This window comes from Hemicordylus capensis, chromosome 2 (assembly GCF_027244095.1).
Source record: "Hemicordylus capensis ecotype Gifberg chromosome 2, rHemCap1.1.pri, whole genome shotgun sequence".
NCBI classification, from domain to species: domain Eukaryota; kingdom Metazoa; phylum Chordata; class Lepidosauria; order Squamata; family Cordylidae; genus Hemicordylus; species Hemicordylus capensis.
This window is the reverse complement of record NC_069658.1, coordinates 295,524,989-295,549,945: the sequence shown is the minus strand read 5'-3', so window position 1 is coordinate 295,549,945 and position 24,957 is coordinate 295,524,989. Positions and strand designations below refer to the sequence as shown.

The window sequence follows — 24,957 nt, the reverse complement described above, 5'->3', positions numbered from 1 at the left end:
TCTCCATTTTCACTATCCATTCTGCAAGCAGCAAAAATGTGGAGGGTGCTTGAAGTGTGTGAAGGGAGCATCAAACGGCCACAAACCAGATTAGTGTTCACTATTGGTTACCTTTTGGCAAAATTGTATCTCTGTAGCTTTTTTTAAAAAAGAGTGAACTTTCATCTACAGAAACCTTGACACAACACATAGGATTCATGTATCTAAAAGCAGAATGGTTTGATCTGTACAGGTGCAGGAATTGCCCTGCTGCTGCTGTTCCTGTACAGAAAGCACCCTCCGTCAGCTTGCTGGAATCTCCTGCTCCTCTGACCTGGTGCAAGCACACACATGTACACTTGCTGCTTTCCCTCCTTTTCATGCACTCTGTCTAGTGCCTAATTCTTGCTTGAAGACAAAACAGAGCTTGTGGTAGTTGTGTGCCTTTTTGATTACCTCTAAAATGAGAAACCATTGTCACCTTTATTGGAAACTTGGAAGGTCTGGCCCTTTAGAGGGGTCATAGAATGCCTACAACTTCAAACAGGTAGGATGGGGGAAATGGAATTGCAAGCAGCTGAAAAGATAAAATCAATGAAGATCTTTGAAACCAATGAAGACCTTATATTTGGGAGTGCCTCTCTAAATTATCCATAAAATTGATTTCTTTTAACCAACTAATCTCTCAAAATTTGGCAGATATGATGCCTTAAGGGAGTTAGGACAAGGCCTGATTATTTCTTACAGGCATAGAAAGATTAGGTGGTTCTCGACTTGAAATCAATGGGGACAGCACAATAAGACTCCTGGGGCAAGCTGGAAAGGGTGTACACGTGTTGGGGAATGAGGGAAGGTGTAGCAAGAGGCTGTAAAGCCAGGCCAAGTGGCTTCAGGTTCTTCCTGTACACACATGGCTGCTCAAACTAGAAATCCAGAAGAAAAGACTGAGTTGCTTAACTGAACAGATAGTGTTTCAGAGCAGCTTTGTGTATTATGGGGAGAAATGTGCCAAAATGCACAGTTATATTCTGCATTTGACGTGTAATGCTTGTTTATGATCCAAAGGAGACCTCTCCCCATATAGTCAGTGCGCGAACTGTCCCAGCACTGGAAACTTCCACTGTGAAGTGCTGTCAGCCAAATGCAGAAGGAACTGCATGTTCCACTTGTTGTTACTCTGCCAGAAAAAGTTTGCAGTCTATAGGCACAGTTTTCAGCTATATTGAAATACCTGTCATTTCCTCTTCTGATTAGTTGCCAGTGTAGTGCAGAGAGTGTGGATCAGAAATTATTCAAATTGCAAGGCCCAGGTTCTGAAGCCCTTGATGGCTGACATGCAAGTTTTTGAACTGGTCTCTTTGGAAGAATGAGGGGGTGTGGTGGTGTAAGGGAGAGGGTTCAGTGAGATGAACAGGAGAAGATAATTATTCAGATGCAATGGGTATGTAAACCAGAGAGATGTATAGAAAGGATTGGGGGAGGAAGGAGAACAGATGATGCAAACAGAGTTGTACTTTGAAAATGCAGTAGTCCTCATATTGCGTGTGATACATTTCTATAAAACACTTTAAGGTCAGTGATGCATGTTTGTTGCTTTGTTTCATGGTGTATACACCATGTTGTACCTCATTCTGTCACCAGATGTGCCTTAGTGTGTTCTGCTTTCCAAGAATTCAATTAATCATTTAGCCAATATGGTCAGGAAGATTTTTTTTTGTTACCAATATACATGGTTTCTATTTTTAAATCCAGCATTATTATGGTTGCTGTAATTAGAATACTAAAATAGCTAACAGCATGATTTGAATGAAGGGCATAGGACTGAAATACTTTATCTATCTATCTATCTATCTATCTATCTATCTATCTATCTATCTATGTATTTGATTTCTATACCACCCTTCTCAAAAATGGCTCAGGGCAGTTTACACAGAGAAATAATGAGATGGATCCCTGTCCCCAAAGGGCTCACAATCTAAAAAGAAACATAAGATAGACACCAGCAACAGTCACTGGAAGTACTGTGCTGGGGGTGGGTAGGGCCAGTTACCCTCCCGCTGCTAAATAAAGAGAATTACCACGTTAAAAGGTGCCTCTTTGCCAAGTTAGCAGGGGTTTACTGAATCAGAAATAATAGAGTAAAGCCAGCTTTAAACTTGCTTCAGTTGGAAATTGTCCCTAGTTTTTCTCTTTTCCCAGTTTAAATTGTTAGGGCCTCTGGCTTCAGTAAACACAAAATGAGATGTTAAGGTCAGAGTAACACCTTTATAAAAAGGCAACTTAAAATATCTGACTCGGATGCCTTTTAAGATCTGTCACTGAATAGCAAGTCTCCTTAATTCTTGAACAATATCTGCCATTGAACAAAGAGAACTCTGGTCTCTTTGGGAAAATAAACAGATGGTTCTTCTCCTTGGCACCCCTGAAGTCTCCACAGAGTGCTGGCTTTCACAACACTGTTACCAATATGAGGAAATCTTACTACTAATAGCAAGGTTGATTTTAAATCATTTTGCAGAAGGACTAAACTTTAAATGGTAAATCCCTCCTGTATTCTGCCAAAGAAAACCACAGGGCTCTGTGGGCGCCAGGAGTCGAAATCAACTTGATGGCACACCTTACCTTTACGCACTATAATAGGTACACACCTCATAATGCTGTTTCATGAGTGCAACCAGGCTTTGCATTTCTTTGTTGTACTGTTTGCATTTTGCCTGCATGCCTGACTTACCCATAAGTACAGACACTCCATTGAAATATTCCCAAATGGGGTCTATTTTATGGCCTCCTGACATCATGGAGGTTTCCTTTGTGCAGTGGAGAATACACTCTGAAAATGTTTCCTCGGGACTGCATGAATAGGTTTTGTTCACCTTTTGGTTTCACTTTCTATTCCTCTCCCCTATCCCTTGCATTTATATCCAGACTCTTCCTCGCTCAGATCTACTCCACCCCCTCTCTCAAATCCTCCATTTATTGACCTTTGTCTTTGCACTTTGCGGGGGGTGGTGGTGGCTTGAGAGTGTGTGTTTGTGTGCCATATATACATCACCTGCAGAATAGGAATGATAAGTTCTGTTGTATCTCATCCCCATATATGGCTGTTAACATATTCATAGAATATAATTAGAAGTTATGATTGATATTCATGATTATATTTTTGACCTAGGTTCTTTTATTATTATTAATTTATATACCACCTGACTCCAAAGGCTCTAAGCCAGTGGGTCCCAATCCAGGAGCCTCCAGATGTTGCTGAACTACAACTTCCATCAACCCCAGCTACAAGTTATTGTGGCTGGGGATGAAGGGGGCTGTAGTTCATCAACATCTGGAAGCTCTCAGTTTGTGTACCACTGCTCTAGGTGGTTCACAAAAATAAACACAAGAAAAACAAACTGGTAAAAACACAATTTAAAACATTCAGATTTCCAAAAGCCTGGCTGAAAAAAATGTGTCTTAAGGGCTCTTTTGAAGGCTGGCAAAGATGTTAAACCACGAATGTTTATAGGGAATGCATTCCACAGCCTAGGAGCGACTACAGAGAAGGCCCGCTACTGAGTTACTCCCCGACGAGCCGGCAGCATACAGAGACAGACCTCTCTCAATGTGTGGTGGAGATCATGCAGAAGAAGGCGCTCTTCTAGGTAACCTGGTCCTAAGCCATTTAGGGCATTAAAGTAGGGATTTGCCTGAAATACTTCAGGCACATCCCAGGGGGTAGGGAGGGGTTCCCTTAAGAGGAGGCAGGCAGGCAGGTCCTACCTGCCTCTCCTGTGAGGCTCTGCTGCCCCATTGTGGTGCTGTTCTAAGAGAAACATCCTTGTGAAAGCGGCAGCCTGTGCCGCAGTCTACTTTCAAATGCCCTGTCCCGGCAACAGGATGCTTCCCATAGCATCCCTTGCATGGTGTTGGCATGCAAATGGTGTTGGCACATCACGGGGATGTTTCTCTTAGAACAGCGCTGTGATGGGGTGTCATGGGGTGGTGGAGGCTTGCAGGAGGGGCAGGTAGGACTAGCTTGCCTCCTTTTAAAGGAACCGCTCGCCCTGCACCGTAACATTTCAGCTTCAGTGAGCCGAATCGTTTTGGCACCTCTTCAAAGAGGCGCTGAAATGATTTGGGCACATCCCTGCTTTAAAGGTAATCACCAGCACTTTGTATTTTGCCCAGAAACCTATTGGTAGCCAATGCAGTTGCTTTAAAACAGGCATAATATGGGCTCTCTGGGACACCCCAGAGACTGATCTAGCCGCTGCATTTTAAACCAACTGAAGTTTCCAAACTACATACAAAGGCAGCCCCGTGTAGAGCTCATTGCAGTAGACAAGCCTAGAGGTTACCAGAGAGTGCACCACAGTTCTGAGATCATGATCTTCAAGGAACGGATGCAGCTGTCGTATCAACCTGTCATATTAACTATTTTAAAATTCCTATTTAAATAAAACCTTTTTTTAATTTTTAAAAAGTCATTTTTATCAACCCTGACCAACAGTATATTTACCCCCTGCAAATTGTAACTTTTATTAGTTTTCCACCAGAAGGCTATTAGAAACAATAGAATTAAGAAGAATTCTGCCACTAAGAAACTTACTGAGAAACTCTGAATGTAGAAGAATATTATCGATTCTGTGCTTCAAACCCATCAGATGACAACAGGTAATAGTTTGATTAGGATTTGGGCATTATGTATGCATTAGTAAGGAGTTGATTTGACCAGGTGAAAGTCAAATCCAGATGGCCAACTGCTTGTTAATATAATGGATTGCAGAACTATCCCAGGAGCCAAAATGCATAGTAGTATAAACACGGTGTTTGCATTCTGTTAAAGCAGAGAGTACATCCTCTGCCTCAAAATGCAGTTACGTAGCACATTAACATGGGACTACTTTCACTTATTAGCACTCCCTTGTTCCAGTGTTTCCCTCTTCCAGGGAATGCTTCCAGTTGCAGGCTGATAATTGGCATTTGGAATGAAGAGAAGATTATGTGCTTTCTGCATAGTGTGGTGTCTCAGTGGTCTTACGTAAACATTCAATAGAAAAACAATGTGAAGTTTTCATTTAAAGTGACACAATAATGTCCAGGGATTGTGTTACAGTACAGAAGGGAATCTAACTGGCTGTAGTCAAGTAGGGCAAGGCAGTCCTGAAAACTTGTGTGTGAACTTCATATTTTCAAATACATTTTAGCATGTATCTTTTAAAATTTGAAATATATCAAAAAGTACTTTTGCTTGATGTTGAACTCCACCCAACTGTGGTTTTGTGTGTTTAGTGGGTTTTTTAGATAGCTAACTTGTAAGTCTCCTTTGCTCTCTAAACTTACTCTTCGAACCAACTTGTGTCTTAAACCATAACACAAGAGAGCAACTGAATGCAAAGTACTGATGAATGCATCAAATATCGTATGCAAATGCTTGATGAAAGAACTGCACAGGTTAAAGTCCTTTGGACCAGCTGTTTGACTTGAAAGGGGAAGTGGTGGTGGTTGTGGGGGCAGGACTGCTTCTGTTACTTTGCTTGGAGTGGGGGGAAGTGTACTTGGGGCGAAACTTACATTAGCACTTCTACTTTAGAACTATGTGGAATATTGCTCATGCCTTGGCATAATTTGGTCACTTCATGTGAGGTAGTGACAGCTGATGTGGTGCTGCACATAATGGAGTTGTACAGATTGTTACATGTTTTTATGTTTTATGTGGTTTGATTTTTTTGTTCTTGGAGTTAAAACCAAGCTGCCCTAAGACTGGAAGGGTGGGGTAAAAATTGTATATATAAAATAAATGATACTGCTATGTAGACTTTGGATAGTATAAATGCAGTGCGAACGTGCTTGAACTGCAGAGCACACCTTAAACAGCTTGTTGTCTAATATCAACAATGAAGTACACAAGTGCTATTTGTACATCTTTCATTCGGATCTTTAAACAGGAAGGCAAAAGTTGTGGAACCTTTTTGTTTCCCATGCATAAGTTTTTGCTGATGCCTCTCTGGCTATGTTAAAAAAGCTTCTGACAAATGAGCTTATTATAGAAAGCATGCTAATTAAAATTTTGTAATGAGCCACTTGTTAATACTTCAGTGTAAAGCTTGACACAATCATATTGTACTCTGACAAAGTATTGCTTTAAATGTGGAATCAAAACAAGGTGTTCTGCTCATGACTTATGGTTCGTCTTATTTATTTATTTCTCTTTTTAAACCGCTTTGGAAACTTTTGTTGAAAAGCGATATGTAAATATTTGTTGTTGTTGTTGTTTGGCTTTAGTTACCGCAGATCAGTAAACATTTTTTTCCACAGCCTGAGGAGGTCTTCCTCCATAGTATGGGATTGTGGACTGAGCATACTCCAGACAGGACCAATGAAAGAACTGCAGGCGTCACTAGCTTTCTGTATAGGAGGCGAACCAGCCCCAGTTCCGGTCCTGTCTTTGCTCCACAAACAGGTCTGTTCCTTTGCTCTGGCAAAGTTTTGGATTTTGCTCTTGGCTGGCTAGCTTTCTAACCCCCCCCCCCCCTTTTCAACTATCTTATTTTTTCTTCTGCTTTTACAGTACTTACATTTTAACCGCTTTTTGTCTATGGAACGTGCTCACGCTAGTGCCCCTTTCGAGGACTCCCTCTCTGAGGGGCCTGTTTCTGATCGAAAGGCCTTAAAACCCTTCTGCGTGTCTGCTCCTCCAGGGGAGGTCAACCATCCTGTTGCTCCCCCTGGCGAATGCTGCCCTCGACAACAGCCAGCCATTCCCTCTGCCTCCTTGAGCCAATCTAAGAAGGAGCAGAAAAAGTCTAAACGCCTCAAGGATGAGGTGCAGAAATGCTCCATGGCTGCCAAAACACGCTCTGTGCCGGCTTCAGCCGTGCGCCTGAGCAAATGGCTCCTCTTGCAAGCGGTTTGCAAGGAGTGTCCACCCCGCTGTCAGCTGGAGTCTGAGATTGGAGAATCCGATGCACCGCTGGACCAGGGCACTTGGCTCCTGCATTTGTCACCAATCCCTCCTCTTGCCTTGGAGGAGGAGGTGATCGAGCTACTGGACGCAGCTAACAAGCCTCCTCCTTCCCAACCTTCGGAAGGAGATACAGAGTTGCAGCAGAAAGAGACCATGCCCATGCTGCCGCCTAGGACACCTCTACTGCCTCTGCTGCTTCTACCGACTGATCCGGCCATGCCGACTCAGGAGCATCCCCTGTCGCTGCGGCCCAGTCTCCCCTCACGTGCCCTGCCAGTGTGGCCTGTTACCTTGCTGGGGCCATCAATACCTACAGGCTCAGGGGACGTGAGTACCATGCCAGCCCCTGGCATTAACCCCTTCCCACCCAATATTGCGGCTTAGCTGGGGGACTATTAGTAGGCAATGTGCTGACTTTATGAAAACTCAAGTGCCTCTAGCGCTTGCACAGCCTCTTCTCCCCCCGCCAGTGGGGACCTGGATTAACCGCCACTATTTTCAGTTCTTGTCCCCAGATTCCTGTCCTGAGAAGGATCTGATTCCAGCTAATGAGAAGGGCTTGTTCCAGCCTTGCCCTAGGGTCCCAAGGTGGAAAAAGAGACCAAGGTAGTCTTCTCCTTCGTCATCTCCGAAAGGGCCCCTGTACCCAAGCGTGCCACTCCACCCCAGCCATCCGGGGTGCCAGTCAGACCCCTTCCTCCCCCAGTGCAGGCCCACCATCCCCTCCCCCCCCAGCCTACCAACCCCCCTTCTGATCAGGAACTAGGCTTGAGTGGCAACTGTGGTGATGATACCTCCCAATCTGCCAGGGAAGTGGGGTGATCAGGGAAGGGGAGCGGCAACTCAGATCCCCTGAGGATCGTAAGGCAGACATGCTCCTTTGCTAATCACATTCTGCCTTGGCCACGGTTATCAAATCGGCCACCACGAACTCTATATTTGCCTGGTCTTCTATGCTCTGGGTGCACTGCCTTGATCCTTCCTGAGCTTACCAAGGTTCACCAGGGTTTGAACAAATTGGCTAAGGCCACTGCCCTTATGGCTGACTCAAGCCTGGATTATATCCGGTATGGCGGCAGGTGTAGCAGTCCGCTGTTCTCTGTGGCTTAAACACTGGAACATGGACTCGCATTCCAGACTTAACCTTTCAGCTTCGCCCTTTGCAGGGGTCTGACTCTTCGGGGAAGTTTTAGATCCGATCCTGGTAGAGACTAAAGATTTTTTTAAAAAAAGTTCTACCATCTATCCATCACAACGTTTGTAGGCACTTTCGGTCAACTGCCCAACTCTTTCGTCCCATCAGGGGAAATCGGAGGCCTTCCTGGGTGTCGCCCAGAGAGAACAGAGGCTCCGCCTTTCGCCCCTCCTGGCATAACCAGTGGCAACAGGGAGGCAGAGAATCCAGGGGTTGCTCTTCCTGATCCTTTACCCAGACATCTCCCCCCACCATGACTATCCCCCCGTGGGAGCTTGGCTTCTTGACTTCTCTGCTCAATGGAAAGCCACAACGCAAGACTGCTGTTTATGCTCCACCATCCTTCCCCCCCCCCCCCCGCCCCAGCCACATCACCAGAACCCCAAGATCAAGGCTTCCTGACAAACATCAGCAAATGACTCTGGCGATTCAACATCTCCTGAAAATCAACACCATTGAATCAGCACCATTGACCAAATTATGGCACTGCGTTTACTCGCTTTTATTTCTGGTTCTGAAAAAGGATGGAACCTGGAGAACCGTCTTAAACCTAAGGTCTCTCAATTGCTTTGTGCCCAAACAGAAATTCTGAATGGAGTCGCTTCGCTCCATCAAGGAATCAATAGCACCTCAAGATTTCCTGGCGTCAGTTGATCTGTCCGAGGCCTACCTTCACATCCCTATTCTTTCAGCTCATCGGCAGTTCCTCTAGTTTGTGTACGATGGTCACCATTATCAATACAGAGCCCTTCCTTTCGGCCTATCATCAGCCCCAAGGGTTTTTACCAAGATAATGGTGGCTATGGTCGCTCACCTGCGGACCAATGGAGTCCGTGTGTACCCATACTGGACACACACGCGTCTTGTCCACGCGCCGTCTTTCACTCAAGCCCAACTATCAGTGCAGATGACCCTGTCAGTCCTCAGTACCCATGGTTTCCTGGTAAACAAACAGAAAAGTCACCTTGTTCCTTCCCAATTCTCCAACATCTGGGCACTCTCTTTGATACCTGCTGTCCATCGGTCTCCTTACCACCAGACCAGCGCCAGAAACTGGCCTTTCTCATCGGTCCCCTTCTTCACGTGTCTTTGGCAGACCTCATGTTGCTGGCTTAGGTACTGGGGTCCATGATTTCATGCCTGGAGTGCACCCTGTGGATTTGCTGGCACTCCCGCCCCCTGGAGGGGCTCCTCTTTCCCTTCCAGGAGGACATGGCCTGCATGCACAAGAACATTCCCTTGCCACCAGAAGTCCATCATTCTCTGCATTGGTGGCTCTCGCTGACCATGCTGAAAGGTCTCCCTCTCACTGTCCCACACCAGACGATAGTCACTACGGATGCCAGTCTGTCCGTCTGTGGGGGGCCCGTTGCTGTGGCCTATATGCCCAGGGAGTGTGGTCTGCTGGGGAGAGTCGGCACAATATCAGTTGGCTAGAGCTGCGGGTGGTCTGGCTGGCTCTGCTGCAATTTTGCCCTCTGGTCCATCACACCCATGTCCTGGTGTGCACGGATAATGTTACTGCCAAGTCTCATATCAACAGGCAGGGGGAACCCGGTCCCAGATGCTCATGGCAGAGGCCGACAGACTCTTTCTGTGGGTAGAATGTCACCTATCCTCGATAGTGGCAGAACAACTTCAGGGCACATTGAATGTCCGGACCAACTGGCTCAGCCGACAGTCAATAGATCCAGAAGAATGGTCTCTGTATCTGGAAGTCTTTTTAGGCGGTGGTGCATCGCTTTGGCCAACCCCTAGTGGACTTGTTCGCTTCTCCATGCAATCATCTCCTACCCAGGTTCTTCTCCCCGCAAGCGGAAGCGATGGGTGCCCTGATCTCACCTTGTCCCCCAGGTCTTCTCTATGCCTCGCCGCCCCCCCCCCCCCATGATGGGATGTTTGGTTCAGAAACTCCATCTTGAGAAGGCAAAACTGATACTGATTGCCCCGTTCTGGCCTCGGAGGCCCTGGTTCTCTGACCTCTTGCAGCTCGCTGCCTCGCCTCCATGGCATCTTCTGGTACAGCTGGACCTTCTGCTCTAAGGTCCGCTCTGGCATGTAGAGCCTCAGTGGCTCCACCTAGTCGCCTGGAGGTTGAACATGCATTGCTAGCAAAGAAGGTTATTCCCCTTCAGTTCAAAAGACTATTCTGGCCTCACGGAGACTGTCTACGACCCAGATATACGTCATCTTGGGCATCCTTTTCCATATGGGTCTGTAGGAAGCTCACGGACCCCTTGGCGGCAAGCGTTACCAAGGTTCTTTCATTTCTCCAAGCAGGCCTCGACATGGGAATTCGCCCCAGCACTCTCAAATGCCAAACCTCGGTCTTATCCTTGCTTCTTCACTTACAATCTGGTTCATCCTCACAGCTCCATCCACGTCTTCGGAGGTTCTTGCGGGGCGTCCAACTTGCCCCCCTTCATAGGGCGTCCAACTTGCCCCCCTTCATAGGGCGTCCAACTTGCCCCCCTTCATAGGGCGTCCAACTTGCCCCCCTTCATAGGGCGTCCAACTTGCCCCCCTTCATAGTTTCCCTACCTGGAGCCTGAAAAAAGTTCTTAATGCTCTTACTAAGCCCCCCTTCGAGCCTCTCTCAGAGGTGATATTCGTTTCCTCTCTCTTAAGGTCCTTTTCTTGGTGACGATCACCTCTACCCGTCAGAACTGGGTGCCCTATCAGCCCGGAAGGAATTCTGCGTTTTCCAGTCAGAGGCCGTGATCCTAAAGCCTGATCCTACCTTCCTCCTGACGTTGAACTCCACTTCTCATAGATCACAGGACATTGTCCTACCTTTCTTTTGCCCCTCCCCTACCCACCCCAAAGAAAAACTTTGGTACTCACTGGATGTTAGATGGGCCCTCCGCACTTATCTGTGCAGGTCCAAAACCATGCGACGTTCCAATTCCCTCTTCGTCTTCTACCATCGGTCATCTCTGGGGCTTAAGGTTTCCAAGGCCACGTTTTCCTCCTGGATAAAATCTTGCATCTTGGAGGCCTATTACTCCCTCAATCTTCCTGTGCTGTCGGGATCATGGTGCATTCTACCCATAGTGTGACTGTCTCCGGTGTTCTCGGCCAGTACGCCCTTAGTGGAGATTTTTAAAGCTGCCACATGGTCCTCCATCACACCTTTTATTAAGCATTGTAAGATTTCCTCTTTTCATGATCCCCAGGCAGCTTTGGGCCACATGATCCTTCAACAGGTGGTTTGATCCACATCCTCTCTGAGCCTGCCCTTTCTGTTCCGTTCCTAGCTTGGGTATGCCCCATACTATGGAGGATAACCTCTTCTGGCTGTGGAAAAAGAAACATTGGTCTTACCTTGAAGTGTTCTTTTTCACAGCCAAGGAGGTCATCTGGCCCTCCCGAGTATGTGTATTGCTACTTCTGATCGTGCCGTACTTTGCGGGGGGGGGGGGGGCGTGGTGTGTCTGGCGGAGGCAACTTCTAGGGATTAGCTTTGTAGGATTTGGTGGTTCATTTTGTCTACTTGCCTGGTTGTACTGTGTCTAATCTGTCTGGTTTTCTCCTGTTCTTTGAGAGCACTTCATTCCCGGAACTGGGGCTGGGTCGCCTCCTATACAATAAGCTAGTCATGCCTGCAGTTCTCTCATTGGTCCTGTCTGGAGCATGCTCAGTCCACAATCCTATACTATGGAGGATGACCTCCTCGGCTGTGAAAAAGTGCCCTTCACGGTAAGACCAATGTTTCTTTCTAGTGTAGGCCACTTTAGCAAAACACCTTCAATGCAAGAGCCATTTCCCAGTGTTGACCGCCACACAGTTTTGTTTTCAGTAATGGGAGGGACCTTTGAGAAATGGAGCCCTCTCTTAAGAGCCCACAGCATATCTTGAAGAGATATTCTACAAACTTCCAGTAGAACAGCACCTTTGTTCTTGTGGTGCTGGTCAAGAGGAGGACATAATCCACTACATTCTGTACTACCCTATCTATGATGTGATCAGGAAAAAAACACCGAGACAGATTATAGATAAGCTTAAAGGTTTGGATACAGAACGTTTGACTACTTGCGGATGTGATTCTGTCTGTCAGTTGTCAAGTTGCCACCTTCGCCTTGCTTTCTTTGAAACTCAGAAAGAAATTCATATGTTCTGAATCGTAGCCTTGGTTTTAGCTTAACCTAACTGATGTAACTTCTTGGTATGTTGTGATTTTTCTATTTATGTTATGACCAGTGGTCACAACAATAAACATAGTACATACTCTCTTAAGAGCTCAATGGGGAAAGAGCTGGGAATGGCTATGGAAATGGACCCATAAGAATGCTCCATTTCCTTTAAAGGTGGCCTCCTACTTTGGGCAAAGTGCAACACTGGATGGTGAGAATGGTCATCTCTGCATGATGCCAGGAGGACTGTGCAGAGTATTCAGCTTTAGTTAAAGCTTCACACAGGCCCAATAAACAATTGGACAGGGGGTTGCACTTGGGGTTGACGGGGCTGCCACTCCCCCCCCCCCAGTGGGAGGCCTTACAGTGAAGAACACTGCCATAGATATTCACGGATCCTTTAAGTAATGGTTAGATCTGAAATAACACCTATAGCAATATATTGACATTTTTTGCTACCATAATTATAGTGATCGTTCCAAGATAAAACTGTCCAGATAAAATCCTCAGATGTTTAAATGTAGCCTGCTAACAAGATTAAAAAACAAGCTTAAACCTATCCACTTGCATCAGTTAGGTAATGACCTTTTTGTTCAATTATGGTACTGAAGTTAAAGGTCTGAGAATAAACGTCCACGAAACATTCCTGTCCCACACCAAACAGATTTTGGCCAGTTCTAAGAGAGGTCATTCTTATTATTGTTTAAACCTGGGAAGATTCTTGATTTTGAGATTGTGCCAGTGTGTAGTGTGCTGTGACCTAGCTGCTGCATTATAAAGACTTTAAATAATGAGTCACTATCTCAGGACTGCAGAGATGTTTTGGTAATCTTTTTCCACTTATCTAAAGTAAGTGTGTGTATTATTTATATAAAATACACACACACCCCTACCTCCATGAACTTCCCTGTCATCTACTCTTTTAGTATCTACTCATTTAGTATGCATATAATACTTGAAAGTATATTGTTACTTTCCTTTCATCACTCCTTCTTCCATGATCCATCTCTTGCGTTCTTGAATTTCCCTAGTCTCTGAACAAGCAGGAAGTACTCTAAAAGCTTAACTAGTTTTGGATTTTTTGGCAGATGTTATAACTTTTGGTTCAGCTTACATGGAGCTTTCCCACACATCTTCTGTTGTAAATATGTCCTTTAATAGATCTATTTATATATAGTGGCTTAAAAAAAAAAACATACTCTGAGATGGTACTGATATATAACACACTAGTAGGATGTTATGGTTGCTTTAAGAAGACAGTTAGTGAATACTGAAGAACAGTTCCAGCATTCTTATTCTATAGTCTCTGAAGATTCTTTCAGTTGTGATGGAAAAGCTCAGTAATTCCCAGATTACTTGTGTTCCATGAAGGAATCTTGGTGAGTTTAAATTTGATAAGCAATTTTAATTATTAACAGTGGCGTGATAGATTTTACTGCTGCTTAAAAGGGAATAGCTGTTTCCCTAATGAACTGGAGTGTCTCTTTGCACCAGATGTGCTGTAAACCGGAGCTGTTTTGAGGCAACATCTCCTCTTGAATGGATGTTGATACATTTTGCTTGATGATAATTCTGATATGTATGTTAGAAGATAGAATTGCAGTGCCATCCTTTAAACAAACATGACTGGTATTTACTGTGTGGTGCATGTCCTTTATATGATCTAAATTTCCAACCACATATACACAAAGTTTAATTCTGCTTGAGCTAGTGGTTCCTAAAAACTCACATGATGATAAATCTGTCTACATAATATTTTACTGCACACCAGATAGGCTTTATTGACACTGAGGGGGAAGAATGCATAGTGCTTTTATTTTCAGAGGCTTGCTAAACGTGCTTGTTGCCTATACAGAAAATGTAGTAATGGAGTATTAGATATGCAAAAAGCTTAAATGGCCAATCTCTTTTGGTATAGTGATCAATAGAAAATTGAAACGCTGACAGAAGAGTGATGGAAGGAGAAAAAGGCGATTCAGATAGCCAAGGATCTGAGGATGAAGTGAGTAAAGAGGATATTGAACATTTGAAAACATTGGATAAAGTTGGTGAGGAAAAAAGCCATACTACAGTATCTAGACCAAGATTACAAGGAGCAAGCTATTTCTGTTGTGGGGGTGGTGGGAATGAAGAGCATATTTGTTGTAAAATAGTAACTTTCATTTTGATTCTTAGTACCTTCTGTAATTGAAATGGCTGCTTGCTTGTATATTAGATGATGTATAGCCTCCCTCATGAAACATTAACCATTACAATGTAGGTATTAATTGCATTTTTTCAGGTAAGGTTCTACTGTGCTCTGAGCTTGAATTCTAAGCATTGGCCTGAGTAAAAGACAATATGGGTGTGGATTCTTTTTTTCTGAAAATATTGCTTTGCATTTGATCCTTGGCTGGTCTACCATGAGAGGTCACTACCTTCTTGGTGCTTCATTAAACATGACCATCATTCTTTGTCATATTTCTCTGCATGATACTAAAAGGCCTGCTCTCCCTGTTTCTTGGTTGTCTTCCCTATCTAAGGAATTATTGTAGTTGTGCTTTTTTTACCATGTTGATAAGGCCCACTCTTCCTGCAATTTTAAATATATTTCATGTGAACCTCTACTAGAGAGTGAGCATTTGGGAACATCTTTTAAATCAGAGCTATAGTGAACATAGATGATACCTCCTTAGGCTATTAAGGAATAGCTAGTATACATAATTTTCCTCAGGACTCCTCATGCATTCTTTCTTGAAATCTTCCCAAGACACTCTTATTCATTTCACCTATATTTGGCATAATCTTCATTTGAATACTAACAAAAAAGATCAAGAATCCATTGTGCATATTAAATGTATCAAATTTCCTTGCCATTGAATTCCCGGAGAAGTCAATACAACACTAACAAAAAGTAGTGTTAATCTAAATGCCAAATTCTAACAAAAAAGACCAGGAATCAGTTATTTGACCAGCAAGATCCAAGTACTAGTCCCTGCTGAGCCATGACACTCACTTGGGTGGCTCTGGGCCAATCATATTCTCGGCCTTACCCAACTTAGTTGGTGTTAAGAATAAAAAGGGAGGTGGGGAGTAGGATAGGATGAAAGCAAAACTACAGTATAGAGAGATGAAAACTGCGTGTGTGCACGCATGAAAACTGTGTGCGCACACGCATGTGCGTGCACACACCTCTATTAAACTGGATTTGGATTATAATTTGATTATCTTGCTAAAAATTCTTTACCATATTTGTGTTGTAAGGAAAACTCTCATGGGGGAGGGAGTGAAGAGATGGGGATGGCCCATGGTAGAAGGAAGCCTGAGTTCAGGGATAGCACACATGCAGAAGGCTTCAGGAATACTCCTGGAGAATTTCTAGTTAAAGCTTCTTGGGTAGTAAAGCTGAGAGAGATCCCTGCTTGAGACCTTGAGCCATGGCTAGACAATCCTGGGCTGCATAGACAATGATCTGAGTTGGAAAAGGCAGCTTCCTGTGTTTGTATGACATGGCTGCAAGCTTCTTGGGAACTGGGGCTATGTATGTATGCTTAATGCATTTACATACCACACTATATAAAATCTCAGAGTGGTTTACAATTTAATCAATCAGCAACTCAAACCTAAAAATCATATAAAACAGATTAAAATTACCATAAATAAAACTTTAAAACATCATAAACTAAAAGCCTGGTGAAACAGGAGTTCAAAAGTCATTTAAAAACAACCAGAGATGGGGAGTTGATTCTGATTTCATTTGGGAGTGTGTTCCAGAGCCTTGGGGAAACCCTAGAGATGGCCTGGTTTTGGGTTGCCATCAAACAAGCTGGTGGCAACCGCAACCAAACCCTCCTCAAATTGATTTTAATAAGTGGCAAGGTTCATGAAGAAGAGGGCTCAAGACATCCTGGGCTCAAGACATTCAGGGCTTTGTAGGTAATAACCAGCACTTTGTATTTTGCACAGAAATTAGTTGGCAATTTAGCAGCCAGTGTAAAGGTAAAGTGTGCTGTCGAGTTGGTGTCGACTCGTGGTGACCACAGAGCCCTGTGGTTCTTCTTTGGTAGAATACAGGAGGAGTTTAGCATTGCCATCTCCTGAGCAGTATGAGATGATGCCTTTCAGCATCTTCCTATAGCACTGCTGCCCGATATAGATTTTTTCCCATAGTCTGGGAAACATATCAGCGGGGATTCGAACTGGCAACCTCATGCTTGCTAGGCAAGTCATTTCCCGCTGCGCCATTAGGTGGCCGTGTAGTTTTTTAAAAATAGGAGTAATGTGGTCTCTATGGGTGGCCCCAGAAATGAACCTGGCTGCTGCATTCTGTACCAGTTGTAGTTTTAAAATTACATACAAAGGAAGCCCAACATGGAGCGCATTGCATTAGTCAAGCCTGGATGTTAACAGCATTTGCACTGCTGTTTTAAGGTCCTTTGTCTTGAGAACTGGATGTAGCTGGCGTATCGCCCAAAACTGATAAAAAGAGGTTTGGATCCGGAAGTACTCCCAAGTTACGTACCTGATCTCTCAGCGGGAGTGTAACCCCATCCAGAACAGGGAGATCTAAACCACTTCTGGCCTCTCATGAGGTAGGCCACTGTGCGAAACAGGATGCTGGGCTAGATGGGCCTTGGGCCTGATCCAGCAGGGCTGTTCTTATGTTCTTAAACATACTTATTTGAGCAATACTCAAAAAAGTGCAGTGCCAGTTTTAGGCAGCAAGTTCAAAAGAATTCAGAATGGCTCTTTATGCATGTGTGCTTCTTGGCTTTGGAAGTATACACTTTCATCCTGTTGTGCTTGCATGCATGGATTTGCTCAAGTTGCTGGCAGTTGAACTAATAGAGGGCATTACCCTGTTTCTTATGTGTGCACATGCATATATTAACTGAACACTGTCTTAAAGTATATTTGACTGGGCTCTCTGGGTTTGTTCCTTGCCTGTGGAAGAATCTTTCCAGTTCCTGAGACGCTTGGTGGTATAACTATAAGCCATCTGTCATTGGGGACGAGTTCTTTGCACAAATGTACTATGTTCTGTGAAAATGCCCAGGCTAAATGCTGATGGCTTGTAGAGAGGTTGGGTTGCATTGTTTGTGTATCAGTGAAAGACAAGATAACATTGTCAGATGGCAGTAAGTGGGCTAATTGCATATTGATAAGACAGTGTCAAGGCTGCATGATTGTTTTACAAGCTGACATTAATCTCTGTCTCTGAGTTGTGGTTAGAGGTTTTTTTCTGTACCAGGCACTGTTCTTGGGTAACTGAATACACAAAACCCAATGGCAAGGGCTCTCGGAAACTTACTTAACAAATATGTAGAGTGATGTATGTAGATGTTTGCTACTGATGCTAGCAATAAGCATATAGGTCAGGCCTGTAGAAGCCATTGGACTGAAGCAGACTTTCTGCTTAATTTCTCCCTTCATTTCCATAGCTCCATCCTGTTTCTTAATCATGCAAGAGCACGAAAACTTGTGGAGAACCAATTTTGTGATTGATTTTTCTGAATGAGTTGCCACCACTTAGTTGTCATTTTGCTTCTGTATGCAAGCCCTTGTAGCAGGGCTGCTAAACTTTGGTCCTCCTGCAGATGTTGGCCTACAATTCCCATAATCTCTGGTTATTGGCCACTGTGGTTGGGTATTATGGGAGTCGGAGTTCAAAAACATCTGGTTGGGGGCTAAGTTGAGCAGGCCTGCCTTTATAGTGTGCTGATCTCATTTGGGGATTCACACCAAATCAGGGTGGATTTGATTTAAATCACGATTTAAATCACTAGCAGGGTGGATAAAAATCAAAAAAATCAGATTTAAATCAAAAAAATCTGATTTTTTTGATTTAAATCAGATTTTTTTTATTTTTATCCACCCTGCTAGTGATTTAAATCGTGATTTAAATCAGTTTGATTTAAATCAAATCCACCCTGCACCAAATTATTGTGATTTGTGCCATCTATATCTATCTTTGAATTTGGTACTTTGGAAACAGAATTTCAGTAGGATGCCAACTTCTCTTTTAAGTTGCCTCTAAAGCACAATCTATTTTACACGTTCATTCAGGACCTTACAATGAACTTCATGCTTAGTTATCTACCCCTCTGGACTAATTCCATATTACTTCCAGTTTTGAGGCTGTGTCCTTTAATTAGTGATAGATGTTTAATTCATCTGGAGAAATTTCACACACAGAATCATTAGTGATGCTACACCTACTTAACTCTGGACTGGTTGGGTAGCTCTTTTGAAACACTGCTTTCCCTCACTGCCTTGCCAAGGATAACACAGCAGTCAGTCACTTTCAGGTCCACCGGAAGAAGGTGATAAGAGGCTGCAGCTGAAAAGCCCACAGCTGAAATCCCTGACACTGAGGCAGGCATCAGTGTGATTGCTGCAGCAACCATACCCACTCAGATGTGTGCGTCCTCTAGAGACCTCTTGTGGGACCAGGCGAAACGTCCATGGGACTTGGAAGGCCTCTACATGCATGTGCCAAAGTCTGTATAAAGAAATGATGGAGCATGCCAATGAGGCATCAGTGGCTAGGAGGAGAGGCAGATGATCCTAGCTAGTGTGAGGTCTAGTTGCAGAAGAAAATAGGCTGAGCGGGTGAATTAACCCACATCTCCTCTGTATTCGGAAGCTTCTAAAGTAGGCTAATCCAGTACTGTACAGCACATTCAAATGCAGAGTGTGTACTTCCTGTAACGTACACTGCAACACATGGTATATGACTTGATCGCACTGTGCTTTTCCCTGTTGTTGCTGCTGCCGCCACCAGCCAGTGATGTAAATAAAAGTGTAAGGAAAATGCATGGTGTGATGTTGTCACATGTTGTGGTGTTCCTAGAAAAGGAGAAAAAGAAGTGGAGCAATATCGGTAGTCTTATTTCTTGCTACATGCTGAGAGAAGTGAGAAACGGAAAACTTCTGCAGATAGCCATATGTGTTGCATCACCTTGAGATATAAATGATTGTTCCTTGAAAGCAAGTATAGCACTGTTCATTGGTGGTGGTACTCTTCTCTCTATTGCTTGACACTATCAGTAGGCATTACTCTTATGCATCTGTGAACCAGATATGTTTCTGTAGTATAGTGGTTAGGGTGCTGGACTAGGACCAGGGAGACGCGAGTTCAAATCCCCATTCAGCCATGAGATTTGCTGGGTGACTCTGGGCCAGTCACTTCTCTCTCAGCCTAACCTACTTCACAGGGTTGTTGTGAGGAGAAACTCAGGTATGTAGTACACCGCTCTGGGCTCCTTGGAGGAAGAGTGGATATAAAATGTTTTTTTTAAAAATACAGCAGTAAGGGGGCTTTCAAAACAGTCTTTTGATGTGTATTACTGTGTGCATCGACTCGAAGCAATAATTCTGAAACAGTACATAGATGTTCTTTCAAGTTTTTAAAAATGGTGCCAAGATAGCAGCAGGTCAGAGGAAGAATGACTATGAACAGATGCAGAAGGTTTTGTAAAACAGTAGAACATGGCGAGTTTCTGGGGGAATTTTTTTTTAGCACCCTTTAAAATAGTGTTTTGCATCAAAACAAAGTCTAGACATTTTGCACAGGACAACCATTTTGCATGTTTTACCCATGAAGCAATTAAGTCTTGTTTTGTGCTTGCAGATTTCAGATTAAATAAAATCTGATGATGTTTTCATAGCAGGAAAACAAATCCTAGCAGCTGCTAAACTTCAATCAGAACTGCATTGAGGTTTTAAACCCCTGATCTTCAATATTTTACCAATAGAGGGTGCTGTGGAGCTTCTGGGAATTCTTGGCATCTCAAAGTAGTTCATGATCTTTTCCAAATAGGCTGATTTAGATAAAGTCATAGTGTGAGGGGCTTGATTTGATGACTTGTATCAGACTTCATAGATGGGAACAGACTATTGCTCTCAAACAACCCATGAGGACATGGATCAGCATATTTTTATTTTGTTCCTGTGTATTTGAGAGCAATAGCTAGTCTCCATCTGAGGTAAATAGGAAGCCAAACATGTACATATTATGAGCTTCCCTTGAGTTGCCTCAGACAAAAATTTTAAATTTGTCATCCAAAGTCTGTGCTCTTTAAAGCTGTGTTTAGTCGAAATGCTATGAAACTCAGCTAGGGTTTAAGATTTCGTTTTCGTTGATAATAATGCTTAACATTTATATAAAGCATCTCAAGTATTCAGTTTGCTTCACATAACTTAATGTATGAATTGATTAGGCAAAAGAAGCTTCAGCTGGAGCAAATGATGGATTCCTGCTTTGAGAAGATGTGCAGCTGCTGACAAAGATGGCTGCGTAGCGGAGGCTGGGTTATTCTTGCCTGCTTTACTTTCTGGTTGCACAGGGTAAATGGATAGTATGCTGACCACTGAATTCTCTATGCTGGCCTGAGCAACTATGTAAATCTCTGCTAGAAGGGAGGACCCTGTCTTTCAAAATCTCCAGTGGCCCAAGGAGGGCTCTTATTCACCTAGTGTGTGTGAAAGGTGATCGAGACTCTTAACTGCTGTTTGCCACAAAGGTTAGTGATGAAGACCTGTCCAGAGCCCAAGTTCTCGTATTGCATATGCCTGGAATGCTCTTGCAGTATTAAAGGTTGTGACCATTCCTTTTGAATCTCACACAGAAGTGAATTGGTAAGCAGTGCAGCTAGAACAAGAGTTCTGTGTTCCTAGGCACCTATACCAGATAGGACTCGTACAGTTGCATTTTGCACCAGGGAAGGGTCTTCAAACCCAAGCCCTATAAAGTGTGTTATGGTAATCCAGATGTTATGTAGGAACACGTGGATAACCGTGGACAGGTCTGACTGAGACAGAAATGGCACAGCTGGTACACCAGCTGAAACTGGATAAAGGCTCACCGCACCACCATTGTCTGATCAATCATGAGGACTCATAAGCTGTGAACCTTCTCCTTCACGGGGAGTGCAACCTTGTCTACAACAGGCTGACATACTATGTAGCTGAATCAGCCGTTCTCCTGACAAAGAGGACCTCTGTCTTGACTGGATTTAACTTCAGCTTTTTAGCCCACAGCCAGTCTTTCACTGATTCCGCACACAGATTCAGAATACTCACTGCATCTCACAGCATCACAGTAAACTGCCCAGAGACGTAGGTTTTGGGCGGTATAAAAATATGTAAATAAATAAAAATAAAAAATAGATCCCCAGCTGTGGGTGGTGCATGCCACCTGGCAGTAAAGTTTTTAATAAACTTCTGGGATGCCCAATTTGTAATATGTTAGCTTGACTAAGGGGGCAATCCTGAGTGTGCAGATAATTAATTTTAATCATGTTATGCAATACTGTGCCTTCACATAACTAGGATTGATTTAATAGTACACTTCATTTGGCTATTTAGCTGTACACTATTTGGCTGTTTCTAGACACTTTGTAAACCTTAGGGGTTGGCTGTATTCTACTTTTAAAGTTCTTAATTGCCTAACCTTTTCGTTTTGATACATCAGTCTGTTATTTAAAGCATTTTTGCATCAGCATTTCTGTATCTATTTAAAATGAACAGTGATCTTGGTTCTTGTGCATTTTTCGTCAGGTTAAATTCTTTTAAATGTAGGGTGTGTGGGGTTCCCCCTCTCCTGCGTTCAAGCTCAAAGCTTTACCCTAGGTTTGTGTTTTTAATTTTATATTAGTGATAGTACAAGCCTGTGGCCTAAACGTGGCCATCAACATATAAGCTTACCAGATGCCTATATGTTGGTAGTGGAACTTTGCTGATGCAAGTGGTGGTACTACTGGGTCACTGAATAGGGTAGAGGAAGTAAAGGGGATGGTGTTGATGTACCAGCAGGCCATAGGTAGGAAGAAAACCTGACAATACTGCCACGAATAGTCTTCTCAAATGGTCCATCAGCGTTTGGCCCTTCTGCAAATGTTGCAGCGTCCTCCTTTCCTAGGCCCAAATATCCTTTTTATGGCTCTCCTTAGGCATCTTTGATGTTGACATCTTGTGTCAATAAGGCCTGTTGTCATGAGTTGGTCCCCACATTCTGCCTAAAGCCTATTGTAAAACAATAACTTATTGCATTCCATCTCCAGGAACTCGGAATAATGGAATTCTGAATACTAAAGAGAATGAAAATGGTATGAGGCAAAGGGTATAAAGTGGACCCACTCTATACCCTTTGTATAAAGGTTTGTAAAATCAACATTTTTGGGGGGGGTGTGGTACATTTGTCCTAGGAAGTAGCTGCTGTGGTATTCAGTAAAGGTGTAATATTTTTACCTCTGGCAAGTCTAGTGGTGAGCAGACTCTAACAAGATTTTCTGTAGCACTTTGAATGGTCAAAGAGTGTGTTAAATTTTGTGTTATAATGAAACAATGTGGGTAAGTCAGAAATATTAGTATGGGTTGGAGTTTTTCCTCTTTGGTTACTGTTAAAGCACTGAAGTAAGCATGGTGCTACTCTGTAGTCCAGGTAGTGCTGCTACAGTGTGATAGCATTACTGTGTGGTCAAGTGCCATGGCAACTTAGTTGTTGCTGTGGGTGTTGCGGTGCAGCTGCTCACTCAGTGACAAAATCATGTACTCAGTCAGGAAAGGGTGCCAGCAGCAGTGAATCTCTGCCGCAGGGAACCCACATTAGTTTCAGAAAGTAATGAAATGGCAGATCTAAGTAAACTAAAAAGATTTAAAAGATACTGATATATCTGACATGTGACATCTCAGCAATGTTTGGTATCTGGGACAAGAATCAAAAGATTTTCTGGGATTTAGATGTTTACATATAATTCTTTCACTGCCCTTTTAAATGGGGTGCTTTTGCCCCTGGTTTGATCTGCTACATAGGAAACTGCCTTCTACAGAGTCAGACTGTTGGTCCATCTAGATCAATATAATCTACACAGACGGGCAGCAGCGTCTCCAAGGTTGCAAGCGGGAGTGTCTCTCAGCCCTATCTTGGAGATGCCAGGGAAGGATCTTGGAACCGTCTTCATGCAAGTATGCAGGTGCTTTTCCCAGAGTGGACCCATTCCCTAATAGGAATATCTGATAGTGCTCACATGTAGTTTCCCATTCAAATGCAAACCAGGGAAGACCCTGCTTAGCAAAGGGGACAATTCGTGCTTGCTACCACAAGACCAGCTCTCTTCCCTGTTACTTTAGAGCTGGAAATCAAAATGCTGATGAATGTAAAGACAAGCATTTTAATTCATGCCCTAAATGTTGATGATAAAATACATACCTGTATTTATCTCCATTTGAAGTTCATTAGGAAGACGTGTTGGTATCATGACTTTTCTTAGTCCATCTTCAGAATTTGGCATTCATGCCTTCTTTTGATCTTTTTAAATGCTTTTTAAAAAATATGGGTGCCTCTATGAAAACTCGCTCCTACTTTTACCACCCATGAAACTATTGGCAAAAGTGGGGATGGTGGTTTTCAGTCAAATACTAACTTATATATCCTGCACACAAAAGAGGATGGAGTTTTTCTGACAGTGAGCCCAAAAGATGAAGCAGTGCAAAAGAGCAATACATGTAATCTTATGCAGAGCACAATTAATACAGAATCTAGTTGAAAGGAAAATTCAGGCAGCATAGATCTTTCAAGGAATAGGCATAGTAGATGACTGAACAATCAAGGAGGAACAATTTCCTGTAGTGATCTAGTTATTTTGTAGACTTGAAACCAAATGCCACAATATCACATTTTTTAACCAATTCAATTTTGGCACTTTCATGTGGGAATCTTATGCTTGAAAAAATGTTTTTATTTGACTATGGTGATTTTGACTTCTACAGAATGACCTACAAAATGAAATGTAACCCAAGTGGTGTGTGAGAACTTTTTTAGTGTGTAATTTGTATTTGTGTATCCAGTTGCATAAACAGCTGTGTTTAGCCTAAGTAAATGGCAGAAGGATATTGGCATGAGGTTTTTTTAACGTCATATCAGAAGATGTGCAGTTGAATGAGCCTTTGAAGTTTTGGTCCAAGTAAGTATGATCTTGGGGTCGGTTTGCAGACATTAGTTTGTGGGGTTATAGCTCTACTCTTGGTGAGTAGCTGAGATTGTGAGGCTATCTGTAAATAAGGAGAGGCCTACTATAATTGTTCAGAATATCGATAATGTGCTGGAGAAGTTTTAGCAGAGAACTGTAGATGGTGCATGGTGTATATGCATGTGCAAACAGGCCTGTTAGGTTTGTTCCATACCTAAGTGACTGTAGGGTACTCATTTTTACATGTATGGCTGTATCAAATTGTACCCACTGACACTTTGCTACTTCTGACTTGCCTAGTGAGCAAGAGGTTGCTGGTTCGAATCCTCAGTGGTATGTTTCCCAGATTATGGGAAACATCTGTATCGGGTGGCAGCAGTGATATAGGAAGATGCTGAAAGGCTTCATCTCATACTGCATGGGAGATCACAATGGTAAAACCCTCCTGTATTCTACCAAAGAAAACTACATGGCTCTGTGGTCACCAGAAGTCGACACTGGCTCGAGGGCACAACTTTACCTCTTCCTCCCACCTAATGTTTCCTCTCACCTAATGAATACCTAAATGTATGTTTCCTCCCACCTAATGAATTCATTCTGTATATTCAGTGTTTCTCACACAATCCCCTTAGTGTTCGACTACTTAAAGTTCCTTGGTAACATTGAAAGAAAACTTCCTGTAGCAATTAAATGCCATGCAAGGAGGAGAGCTGATCTTGTAGCAAGCATGTATTTTCCCCTCTGCTA

General features: G+C 43.3%; 1 protein-coding gene across 7 annotated transcripts in view; it reads left to right on the top strand.

Moving 5' to 3' along the window:
• TMCC1 (transmembrane and coiled-coil domain family 1) overlaps window positions 1-24,957 on the top strand; it is a 185,936-nt gene that overhangs the window by 10,171 nt on the left and 150,808 nt on the right. For 2 of the 7 annotated variants that reach the window (XM_053298245.1, XM_053298246.1), the window contains one exon: window positions 14,178-14,261. The exons of the other annotated variants lie outside the window; for them this stretch is intronic. In XM_053298245.1, the coding sequence (XP_053154220.1) occupies window positions 14,214-14,261 (48 nt within the window). In that variant the 5' untranslated portion in view covers window positions 14,178-14,213. The remainder of the gene's footprint in view (window positions 1-14,177; window positions 14,262-24,957) is intronic. 7 annotated transcript variants of the gene reach the window in all.